We start from the raw sequence: 12,569 nt of genomic DNA on the forward strand, positions 1-12,569 counted from the left end.
GAACAGCTTGCCTTCAAAAATTGTGGGCACTCCAGTACTGGAGGTTTTTAAGAAGAGACTAGACAGTCACTTGTCTGAAATGGTATAGGTTCTCCTGCTTGAGCAGGGGGCTGGACTAGAAGATCTCCAAGATCCCTTCCAGCTCTATTCTATTTTAAACAGTGAGATTTATTTCCTAGTAAATTTTCTTTGGCCCCAATATTTGTATATTATCTATAAGAGTGTATTTATCAGTAAGGATTCACTTGTGTCATGGGCAACAGTATATCATACTCCATTGGATCAAGTTTAAATCAATAAAATTGATTAAATTATATCTGTAGAGATGTATATACATTGCATGCTATGAGTTACTTTCGGTAATGGTTTAATTACTTTCCAATTACAATTAACAAAGTCACCAGAAGAGCAGCAACAGTTTTTTGAGTTAACTTTAAGTTATTTTCTTATTAACATTGCAAGGAACTCTGGGATTGGTGGGATGAAAAGCAAGGTAAAAAAGCTTTAAATAAATCATAATAAATTTAGTACAAGTGTATTATAAATTATAATATAAATTATATACTGTATTAAATACATCATCATAGTATAAACTATAATAAATCAGAATAAATTATGTATTCTCTAAATCTAACTGAACATATTGATGCTCACTATTGGGGGAGGGGAGAACCTCAATATTCACAGTGAAAATAGGAAAAAAAACATAGAGAATTGTAGTTGGTGACCTGTACACAGTCCATTCAACTAATTATCCAATGTAGCATAAGTTATTCATCAGTGCCACTAATTTAGAACCCTCCTTAAGGATATGTCAGGGCCAAGCATGAGATCTCCTTTTGCAAAGAACACTCCACTACAATTATTCTAAAAAGCCATATTGCATCACTAAATACTATACACTGGACTGAAATTCCTCGTCTCCCCCAATACTGACAGGCATCTCGTGTTCAGCGTTTCCAGAGACTTTTTCAGAAAGCTCACAGCCTCCCTGTATGTTGCAAAACACCCTCCTCGATCCCATGGTTCTCCATCCTTCTACTCTCCGTACATTTGCCCTGTTGTTAAGGAACTTGTAAGCCAACTGAAGGTTTACCGCGTTAGAAAAGATCGCCCGAAAGGCACTATATCACCCCTCCCTCCCCATAATTACAAACCGCTTTCTCTTACCGCTAACGATTCTTAAAAGATACATCCGCTCCCGCCTGGAATCTCAGCTGAAACCAACATTCGACAATCACCTGGAAGTAAAATCTTTCGCTTCCTGTAAATCTTGTCGTCATAGCAACCGCGTGTGCCCCTTCCAAAGTATGTCCGGTGAGTAGCGATTCCAATCTCCTTGATGGAATGATTGGTTAAAAAAGAAAAACAAAAAAAGGAAGATATTTCTTGATCGAAATCAAAAAGTTATGTCAGTTTCAGTACAGGAAGAATTTGCACTTCTCCAGTGAAATGGGTTTGCACTCAAAGATCAGTAGAATACTTTATGGGTGACAGATGGAATGAACTAAGCTTGAGCAGATCAGATGATGACGATTATTCTGTGTGTGTGTGTGTGTGTGTATGCATGCATGTATGTATGTATGTGAGGTGGGCTGGGCTGATGAGAAGCGACTAGATGAGAGGCGACTAGAATGAAAGCAACAAGCCCAAAGTCCTCTAGTCTAGCCGGTTTTCATGCTTAAGGAAGGCCTAGATCTTAGAATTTCCTGGTTTCTGTGTCTTAACCACTACTTTAAACTCGTTCTGTTTATATTTTACATTTAGGGAGAAGAATACTTTTAAAGATCAGTAAAAGTATATTATTTTTCAACAGGTTCTGAAGTTTATAAAATATCATTTATATTTCCAAATCAAGATAAGTATGGTAAATATTTACAGACACTATACCATGATGTGTTGGTGACAGATTATTAAAATGTATACAATTTCTTTCCAATTCAGGCTGTAGAGCTTTAGCACTTATTTGCAATAAAATTAATCCAACAGTTCTTATTTTTGAAAAAATAGGATTATGCTGTAAATGAGACAATAGCCTGAGCATTACAATGCAAATGAATTATTTTAAAAAATAATCTGCTATGTATGCTTGTACTAGTAGGATAGGCTAAGATTAGTTTGTTTTTGAATATCAATGTTTTAGAGTTGGATTTCTTCAGTTTTCTCTAAATTATAATCTGTTTGGGGAACATAGGAAAGTGGCTTTGAAGAAATTTTCAACTAGTGAACGTTTAGCTACATTTAATTGTATACCCTGAGATTTCTTGTATGATATCAAAGCATGATGCACTATGAATATTACAGTTATTGGGAGCAGTATTGAAAATAAAATATAGCATTATCATAAGCCATGTCTACATGACATACTGAGTTTAGCTCAGCATTAATCATAATGCTGAGCTGACAAGTTCAGTGGTAAAATCTTGTCAAGAATTTCCTAAAACTAAAGTTTGTCCCATCTGTTGGACTAATTGGTTCATAGTCTGAGCTAACTGATTCATCTGGGTAACCACCTAATTCTGATACTGTAACGAAGAATGAACTATTTATAATCAGTGAGTTTTCAAATGATTCAATGACCATTGTTCTGATTCCAAGTTATATGCTATGGCTCTCCTTCTGTAGTGGAGGAATTATGGAGAGGGCAATCAAACTGTAAAACCTTCTGTCAAAACTTCAGTAGAAATTTCCAGAAACTTAGCTCAGCATGGCTTGTTTAGGTTGTCAGTTCAAATTTAGCTCAAGACTTTCAAGACACATGATACCATGTGGCCAAATAAAAATCTTTATAGCATAGTAAAAACACATCACCAACACTATTGAGTGACTTGTTTAATTTTTATTTTATTGGGTTTTTCCATCCTGCATTGCCTTTTGCTTCACTAGATGGTGAATGTACAAGAACACCTGATGGAATTCTTGAGAGAAATGGATATGGGGTTCATACAACTGCAGGTGGAATTATTTATCGTGGAACATGGAAGAATGATAAGGTATATTTGTTTTTAAAAATATCTAAAAACATGCAAATAATTAATGATTTCTCCTATTATAGTAATATTAAGTCAGTTGAGGAAAAATAAAAACTGACTGTTCCATGAAGCCATGACGTTCCAAAGTGATTATCTAGCAGAAACTCACATATTTTGTGTGATATAAATAGTACATTAGGGAAAATGTTTGCTTGTATCAGGGTTGAGGGAAATGGAAGGAAAAGATAAACAGTAAACAGGATAGAAAAGGTCAGGAATATCTATCAGATTCCCTGAAAGTTCTGTGGTACTGGAAAAAATAGAGAGAGAGAACATTCAGTGATCAGAATTTGGAGCTGATGGAATAATTGATTTAAGAAATGTTTGTGAATAAATAAAACTTGGATTATATCCAAAGCTTCATTTTACCGAAAAGTACCTCCATTTGAACATTTTGGAACCTTCAGTGCTGCATCTTATTTGATCTCATTGATTTCCTCTCAGCCTTCCATAGCAATTTCTTATGGGGATTTAAGTAAGTAGGGGTGGAGAATCAGTGAAAACCAGATGTCCACATTTACGAAAATGTGAATATACACAAATATACTCTCTTGATATATATCCTGAATAAACCTAGTGGTGTCTCAGCCACTGTCTTGTTTTAGTACAAGCAGAGTAAGTATAACGTTAGAACATTTAATTGGCTTTTCTACCTTAAGCAGAATGATAGGTGAGAGTTCATAATGCATCACAATTTTCCTAATTGTTGTTTTCTTTCCAAGGCTAAAGCTGCAAAGTAAGGCAAGAACTAGTTATCTGATGTGTTAGTTTTCGTGCTCTGAGATTCTACAAAAGGATGTAGATACAGTACAAGAAGATCTGAAGGACCAATTTGAGGACAGATCAGCCTAGACCTAGAGAAAAGCTATCTATATGGACACTAAGAGTCTACATGGATTTGAGGGACATGACTGTAATAATCAGGGATTTCACTTTATATCTACATAGTATCAGGCTTCATATACTTTAAAATAGATCATAAGGAAGCAAGTTTTTATTCTTTCTAGGGCACTGCCACAATGTTTTTAAGTTGTAGAAGAAGACAAAAATTTAATTCTTTATCAATCTGTCCTAAAACATGTTTAGCTTGATTCTGAATTCATTCTTTTTAATGGGCTTAAATGAAATTGGTACTGTACAGGGTTGTTTAATTTTTCAGCTCAATCATATGTATGACTGTCTTAAAGTAAACTATAAGTTGAACTTTATTCAGCTGAACTTGTCCTGAGTTAATTATGCATAGGATGACCCTTTTAAATTTACTAAATTTAGGAAAATAATATTTGGAGTAATTTTATTTATACAGCTGCTAATGCCACTTTTCGTTAAATTAGATGAATGGTTTAGGAAGGCTAGAACATCCTTCAGGTGCAGTTTATGAAGGTGAGTTCAAGAACAACATGCTACATGGAACAGGAACTTATATATTTCCTAATGGATCCAAGTATACTGGACAGTTCAATGAAAACAAGTAAGTTGAAAAAAATTACCTCAAAAATTATCTTAGTATCTTTACTATGGTAATATGTCTTGTTTGTATTAGAAAATTAGTCTTGGTTTATGTAACTTGGTTTATGTATGTAATCCAAAATATAGTTGATTTGTTTCTGGCTTACTATGTTGTGTCAACCTAGAAGAATCTGACTTAATTTACAGGTCATGGCCTAGCATTCTGTGTTAACCTATCTTTGTAGGTATATGATTTCTTCAGTTAATATTTCTAGAGCAGAGGCCCCCAACCTTTTAGGCACCAGGGACTGGTTCTATGGAGAAAGATTTTTCCGCGGAGCAGAAAGGGTGTGGTTTTGTGTGCTGCCAGTATCCCACGGATGGGGCTTTGCTTGTTTGTGTGGCCCAGTTGCTGCCATGCTGTGGCCCAGTGCTGGTCCATGGACTGGGTTTTGGAGACTCCTGTTCTAGAGTTAGTCATACTCTCAACATCATGCTGTTTTTGAAGATGATTGGGCTAAATATCTGTAAACTAAAATATCTGTTAACTAATTATTAGCTAATTCCTATATTGGTTCCAGAGCTTGGTCCCAAGACTTTTTAGTCTGAAGGCAAGTAATGCAACAATTAACCAGGCTGCATACTGCACTCAAAGTTCCATTATATAAGCAAGAATATCAGTGTCTATTCTACTGTGATCTTAAACTTTATTTTGTGCGCTGCCTTGATCTGTTTGACAATTATGTGATCCTAGAAATATCATAAATACAGAATTATCTATTTGTCTATTTATCAGGCAAATTAATCTTGCAAATTAATCAAATTAAATAGTCTCTTCTATTAGTAGCAAATTAATAGGTAGATCCAGTATGATGGTATAATTTCTGCTACACAAAAGTAGCAGAAAAAAAGTAGGAATTTCAAAATTCCAAAATTTAGCTTTTGTATTATTTTAGTGATTTTTTTTCCTCACGTCCAAATTCAGTGTTGTTTTTAAGGCTTATATACTTAATGACCTTGAGGCTAGATTCTCTAATCCAGGGTTTTTCAAACTGTGTTACAGCAGATTCCATGGCCTGAAGAAATTTGAAAACCCCTAGTCTAAACAACTGTCTCATGATTAACCCAATTGGGGCTTAAGAACTATTATTGTCATCAGCCATTCAGTCATGACTGACCCTTGGCCACTCTATGGATCAGCACTCTCCATGCCCCTCTGTTTCACGCTGCCTCCTTCAAATCTGCCGTGGTCATCCCAATGTCATCTTTATAGTGTCCAATCACGGGCTCCTTCTCCTTTTTCCATTGATCACTCCCAGCATGGTTGACTTTTCAAGTGAATCAGCTCTCATGACATGACCAAAGTATGATAGCTTCTGTTTGATGATCTTGGCTTCAAGTGATATTTTTGGTGAGGTTCGGTCTAGGGCTTTTTTGTTTGTTATTTTTTGCAGTCCATGGGATTCGTAATAGTCACTTCCAGCACCACAGTTCAGAGGTGTCCACTCTTCTCCTATCTGCCTTTTTCAAAATCCAAGTTTCACAGCCATAAGTAGCAATTGGAAAAAATATTGCATTAATTAATCTGCATTTGGTTGTAAGACTGGTGTCTTTACTCTTCTAGATGTTATTCATACCAGACATTGCAGTTCTTCCAAGTGCTATATGCCTGCTGATCTCAGGGCTGCTATCACTACTATGGTTGATTTTAGAGCCCAGGAAGATGAATGTCTTTACTTTTTAAGAACTGTAGAGAAGACTTGGGATCAATAGAACTGACAGGATAGGAATATTACCATGTACTGTATAGCTGGTATTTGAAAAGATTTCAAGATTTTAATTTTGCTATTGAAACTCCTTATGTATTTCTTCTATCATTGTTTAGATAATTTTAGTGCTCTTTTGTAGTGATGGTGTTATCTCTTAATTTGTTACACCTCTTCTTACTTTTTTATACAGAACGACAGTATAAAAAAACTAATTAAAATAAGTCAATATTACTATTTTAGCAAATTGATATCTCAAAATACCACTAGGTTGTACATGATTATGGATAATTTATTACTTTTGTTTAACATACTAATTTTGTTTTTATCTTAGGCTGGAAGGGAAAGGAGAATTTACAGACACACAAGGACTGGAATGGGATGGCACCTTTCACTATACAGCAGCACCAGGATTGAAGCTAAAGTTAGAAATGTAGAATAGTTTGGACTGGCATAGTAAAATAAAATTTCTGTTAGAGTTTTCAAGCAAATAGTTTTATTTGTAGTTTAATGGAAGTTAACTACTGTTTTTAAAAAATAAAGTTTAAAAATGTAAAATAAAAGTCTATTTATTTAGCTTTCAGAACATCATTTTTTTCTCTTTATTGTACATATAGCATGCTAATGTTTAAAATGTTTTGTTCTAATAATCTTTATAAAATTATGAACAGTTCAATATTATCAGTTTTAATACAGATATTTGGAGAGAATAGAAAGAGTGGAAAACAAGGTAAAATTTAACTGAATCAATACAATAAATAAGTTGTTTAAAGTCTGCCATTTCCATAAGTCTGTTTTAAATTAATACATTAAACATGAACTGAACTTGCACCAATGCGTCTAGTGAATTACTTAACTCCAGTTTTGCATAAATCTGATGTAAAGTATAGCCTAGAGATATGGATTTATACTGAGATTTTGTTAATATACCATTTATTTCAGGATTAACAAATATCTAACAAATAAGTTTGTTAAAATAATCCAATATTTTAGCAACAGAATTTCTGAACACAATGAGTTTAACTTTCAGCAGCCTATGGAACTTAATGGAGGTTAGTACCATCTCTTTCTCACTTTCATTTCTATCCATATATTAGAATAATTCTGATGACAAAGATGGAAAGAATAATTGTGTTACCACTGATATGAACAGATCTGTAATTCATATTGCAATTTTATTCTTTAAATATCCTTAAACAATAGATAATTATGGGCCAGGGAGAATAAGTATATTCCACGCTGGATGCACACTTACTGATATAATGCTGGATCTCAAAACTTCATTGTTTGTACTTGATCAACAGTGCACTGTTGTAAAAAGAATCCCGGAAGACTGAGACTTCCACAAAGTAATTTCCATTTAAACATTAAACATAATGTATAAATTCCATTTTTAGTGAAATATTTAGACTGTTTTAACATTACAGCAGTGTTTCCCAAACTTGACCATTTTAAGGCATGTGGACTTCAACTCCCAGAATTCCACAGCCAGCGTTGCTGGCTGTGGAATTCCTGGAGTTGAAGTCCTCATGCCTTAAAATGGTCAAGTTTGGGAAACACTGCATTACAGGATCATGCATAAAAAAATAAACTCTAAATTAAGTGTCCTTTTCACAACCGTCTGATGTATCTGATGGTCTAATGCCTCCTGGCCCTGTATGTTTGCCTAGCCATACAGACTTCCGAAAATAGTATTTTCTGGATATATTACAGGAAAGCTTTCAGTATGTCAAGTCAACATGGACAGCTGATGTAGTCCATTAAAGAGAGAGGGCCAGCAGATTGGGGGAAGATTAGTAAATTGAATTGATTTATGATCACATTTGCTGAATAAAAAATACTGGAGAAGTGCACATTCTGCTTTGTTCTAGCTAGATCTTTTACTTTTCCATTTATGAAACACCAGCAGCAGTGCTTTAACTACAATTAATGCATAAATTTTTGTTGCTACTAAAAAGTAAAAAAATCAAGTAGAATTTTATAATTGAACTAGCTTTTATCAACTGGGGTCCTCCATTACCTTAAGGTTTCATGAAAGACTACTAGGAGTTCTACAAGAGATTGTGACTGAAAAATATCACACTTCATTTCTTAATTTGCACACCGCACAGTGATAATATTTAAAGCTGTGTAGGTTAAGCGTGAATTGTATTATAAAGATCTTGCATTTTTTTGCATTTTTTATAGAGATTCCTTGAGACCTGAACATTATTTCAAGGTTCCTCCAGGGTTAAACAGTAAAAATGATTGTTTAAGAAATGTAGCTGCTGTTTTTAACCAGCAGGGAGGATGTGACCTGAGGATTGCATAATTAGAAAAGTTTAGATTAGATATGCCTGGATTTTAAATGAATAATTAATGTGTGATAGACCTACTTCAGAAATCATCAGCTTCTATAGCTACATTTTCCCCTTTATTTGAGACATTCATTGTTTCAAAGTCAAAAAGGACCTGATACTGTGAGACAGAAAGAGAGCACAGCCAAAGGTAAGTTTAAAATTTATTGTATTTCCACTTTTAATAATTAATACTTAAATGTAATATTGAGAATCAATTTGTTCCTTATATGATACACAAATAGCAAGAGATCCTAGAGTAAAAAGATCTGCTCTGATACATTAGGTAAATTTTCAGCATAATTTTAAAGCTGAAATTCTATATATATTTCACTGACTGGAAATAATTCTATGAGCTATTGACAGATTGTCAAGCTTTGTTTGTTTATCTTTCTTAATATATGGAAAAGTGCTGGGAACTAGTAATCACAGGTACCTGAAACTAGGAACTACAGTAGTGTTTAGCATGCCAGCTAATGCTTCTTCTTGTGTCTCCTAAAAATGCCTTTGAGGACTAAATTGCCAAATATTAAAACATAAAAAAAACAAATATAGTCTTTCCTCTTTTAGCATTAATATAACTAAAGTTTCTTTGTACTAGCTTCAGATGGTATCTTAGCTATTCCTGCTCTGAATGGGGATTGAAGTTCCAATCTTAATGATACCCTTCCATTTGGATTACTGTAATGTGTTATGTAGAGAGCTGCTATTAGAATCTGGATGTTTGAATACAAAAACAAGAATTTAAACTGACTTTTTGTATTATGCGTGTATTGTACAGATATCACCTTCCTTGGTTCTTAATTGCTTCCAACCTCAGAACAATGTATTGCCTTCATTCATCAGATTAAAATATTCATGTCTACCTACTTACTGATATGTACCTATTTTCTCCATAACATGAACCATTTCTGAGAGATTCTGGAAGTAATATAATGGTCATAGGATTCTTACCCTTGCACCTAGAGAATACAGTAAAGAATATAAAAATAAATAGACACAAAAAACCCACGTCCCTCTAGGCATCTAGATTGCCTCTAGACATCTAGGTTGCCTTAATCTTGTTAACCTTTCACAAGGCTCTGAAGACCAGGTGTTTGGGCTAGGGAGTTAAGCAACCTCTGCTGGTAATGCTGCTTTTATGATTTAAGTCTATTGTTTTAATTTTGGGTATCATGGTTTAGATGGTGAAGTGTTGTTTTAATTTTGTATGTTACCCGGTTACTCTTGTGAGATGGGTAGAAGTCATGTAAATAAATAAGTAATCAAACAGGCAGCACAAAAATTATGGCCAGTACAGAGTCTATAACTAAAAACAATGAGGATTTAAAAATGGAAGCAGGTTGTTTCTTGATTTGAAAAGCTTCATTAAGAACAGAAGTATCTTGGCTTTCTCTTCTCAGTAAAAACTTTCATAGAAACTCTTAATGGTACTTGTTTTAGAGAAGAGCCAAATACTATATACTACACTGGTAATCAATAACCTCATTATATTTTTTCTTCCATTAAAATTAGGAACTCTTTCATCTAATTCATATGTAAACGTTCTTCAGAACAATGGGATGGATTTTTCCCCTCAGTAAAATTTCAAAGTGGGAAATATATTGACTGAACCTGAAACAATATCCAACATATTTAAGAAGCATGGACTCAAATAGAAAAGAAGGTAATTAATATATTTAAGCTATTTAAATTCTTTTTTATTCTTACATAATACTGTATTTAGCAAATTTTAGAAAAACATTCAAAATAGAAGACAAAATATAAAACAAAACAATAATGCTGAAGGAATAATCTGTGACGGAAAATGCTGAAAAAAATTATGGCTTTGACATATGGAAGCAAAATGCTGTGCATGTAGAAGCCAATAAGTTCCTGAGCAAAACCTCATTTGAAGAGGTTGCTGCCATGAATCCCATAAATTCTGGCCAATATCCAATTTGAGATAAATGTTATTAGAACTCTGTGTAGTCCTTATTATTGAGAGGAGAAACAATAAGCCTAAATTGCAAATTATAATTGAAAGTAGTAACAGACATTTACAGTATATTCCTGTATCTGTTGTCCAAACCTTGGGAGATTAAATAGACAATGAACCATGGATTGGCGATCCAATTTCTGTTGCAGTTCTAAGTGTTAAATGAGACCTCTACTTCTAGAGATAGGACTTTTGTGTATCCTTATTGGACAGGCTTTTTTTCCCTGTTCCAAGGCCTCTTTAGTAGGAATGGGATGAGACAGCTAATTAATAGGAGAAACAAGTCATCACATTAATCAGGAGCACTGATCCTAGGAAGAGAAGGAACCCCATTTTTCAGGTAGGATTCATGTTTTATATGTGTTAATACTTCATTTACAACAGTACCGAACTTCTCTGTCTACTGATAATGATTACAAAAACAAATCATTGACTTGTGAAAGTTACGCATGTTACAATCGAAAAGAACATCCTCCCCCAATAAATTAAAAACATTGATTGGTATATAAAAGGTTTACATCTCCAATGGCACATCAGAAAACAACCAAAGTGTTGCAAATAGTACCTTTAAGAGCATCAACAAGAAACATACAAAATAATAAAAGTTATGGGCTGAATGTTATGATAAAGAAACATATAATATATAAAGGCATGAGTGTTGGAGGGCATGGTAGATATAGAATCAAAGATGTGCAATTATGTCATTCCAGAAATTTAAAATTCAGAAGTGAAGTAAAAACATTTCATGATGAATAAGATTAAAGTGTGATATCTGTGAAAAAGGGTAGTATGTATTACATATTTTTACTACTAACCTATCCCAAGTAATTTTGAATCTGCTTTTAATTTTTATTTTAAGTGAGAAAAAGCTGTTGCAGTTCATACTTATAAGCTCTTTCTCCAGGTAGTTTCTGACTATTGTGGTAACTCCCCAAACAACCAGAAGAGCTGAAGCAGGTTAAGTGCCTTGTGTTTATTATATTGACCGGAGTCCTAGATTTCAGAGATGCCATCAAAACTTGGTTTTTTCTACAGGCTTTGGAGATGGGAATGTTGTGAGCATCTTTCTCCTGTAATTTGGAGATTAATGGTTGCCAGGTTTTTATTTTAGTTCTAGGGCTATGCTTTGTACTGTATTAATACGTGTTTTAGGTTTTATGTGTTATTCTAATTAGGATATTTCAGAAGATATTTTACATTAGTGGGTGGGTGGATATTATATAAAAACTGTGCCCGGAAATCCCATTTGCTAGCATTGGCTGAAGTGGAAATTGATTTTAGGATGTTTTCAATTAACTGAGGTCCCCATGGGAAGTAAGACACACAGAATTTAGATTAAAATGATAACCATTTCAGTACATCTGGATGTGTTGATTTTTTGAAATCAGAGGCTTTCTGGGATGTTGCACATATTTAGGATGTTGTATCCATGTATGTAACCAAATTGGGGACTTTGTGAAAGATGACTAAATTGGGAGATTGGCACATTAATAAAATCGTGCCATAGTGGTCATGGCTCTCCTTTCCTATCCTATCCTGCCCTGTCCTGCCTCCAGATATTCCTGTTAAACCTTTTAAATTCTTTTTTTCTGGTTAGTTGGGCATATTTCTAAAGCAATTCTACTATTACCCACATTTTTATTTTTGAAAAATAACAATAACAAAGTTACAACTTCATTAAATTTATTTATTTAGATTTTTAAAAACAATTCTGAGGTCAATGTCCGGTCATATTCTTGAAAAATATATATATAAAGAGGTGGTTTATTTCATGATCCCTGCAGGAATCAGGCCTAACCATTGTAAAATAAAAGATGTAGTTTTTCAAATGTCTATACATGTAGACTTTCTCATTCATTGATTTCCTTACTAATTTATTGTAAATATGATACTATATATTTGTTAGAAGCAGAGCAGACCAAATGGATAGAAATACTAGGACATTAGCGAAGAAGAAAACATTTAACATTTGACCTTTGGTAAATCTGGGAATGAAAAATATTTAGAT

At 33.8% G+C, this 12,569-nt stretch overlaps 3 protein-coding genes across 10 annotated transcripts in view; 2 read left to right on the forward strand and 1 right to left on the reverse strand.

Moving 5' to 3' along the window:
• The window catches only part of DHX57 (DExH-box helicase 57), a 37,581-nt gene extending 36,333 nt beyond the window's left edge, over positions 1-1,248 (reverse strand). The window contains exon 1 of the mRNA XM_039320912.1: positions 1,171-1,248. The gene's annotated coding sequence lies outside the window, so the exon portion shown is untranslated. The remainder of the gene's footprint in view (positions 1-1,170) is intronic.
• MORN2 (MORN repeat containing 2) lies at positions 1,235-7,078 on the forward strand. Of its 3 annotated transcripts, none has more exons than XM_039320919.1 (5): positions 1,235-1,317; positions 1,817-1,867; positions 2,887-2,993; positions 4,367-4,503; positions 6,582-7,078. In XM_039320919.1, the coding sequence occupies exons 1-5, from the start codon at positions 1,311-1,313 to the stop codon at positions 6,682-6,684; spliced, it is 405 nt and encodes a 134-aa protein (XP_039176853.1). In that variant the 5' UTR covers positions 1,235-1,310; the 3' UTR covers positions 6,685-7,078. The 3 variants fall into 3 exon arrangements, with proteins under 3 accessions (XP_039176853.1, XP_039176855.1, XP_039176854.1); XM_039320920.1 differs by lacking the exon at positions 1,235-1,317 and adding an exon at positions 1,382-1,456; XM_039320921.1 differs by lacking the exon at positions 1,817-1,867 and having other exon boundaries at positions 1,289-1,317.
• Positions 7,079-7,816: 738 nt separating this feature from the next.
• The window catches only part of ARHGEF33 (Rho guanine nucleotide exchange factor 33), a 33,144-nt gene continuing 28,391 nt past the window's right edge, over positions 7,817-12,569 (forward strand). For all 6 annotated transcript variants that reach the window (XM_039320926.1, XM_039320922.1, XM_039320924.1 and 3 more), the window contains exon 1: positions 7,817-10,249. Coding sequence is in view for 4 of the 6 variants with exons in the window: in XM_039320922.1 (XP_039176856.1) it covers positions 10,228-10,249 (22 nt within the window). In the remaining 2 variants the exon portion in view is untranslated. The remainder of the gene's footprint in view (positions 10,250-12,569) is intronic.

Source organism: Crotalus tigris, unplaced genomic scaffold (assembly GCF_016545835.1).
Source record: "Crotalus tigris isolate CLP2741 ecotype Arizona unplaced genomic scaffold, ASM1654583v1 scf7180000023713.2527936, whole genome shotgun sequence".
NCBI lineage: Eukaryota > Metazoa > Chordata > Lepidosauria > Squamata > Viperidae > Crotalus > Crotalus tigris.

What these genes read in the sequence shown, in the direction of transcription:
- MORN2 (XM_039320919.1), top strand. An exon ending in TCCAAATCAAGATAAGTATG is followed by an intron (nt 1,868 to 2,886) that starts GTAAATATTTAC and finishes TTGCTTCACTAG; the next exon opens with ATGGTGAATGTACAAGAACA. An exon ending in GGACAGTTCAATGAAAACAA is followed by an intron (nt 4,504 to 6,581) that starts GTAAGTTGAAAA and finishes TTTTTATCTTAG; the next exon opens with GCTGGAAGGGAAAGGAGAAT.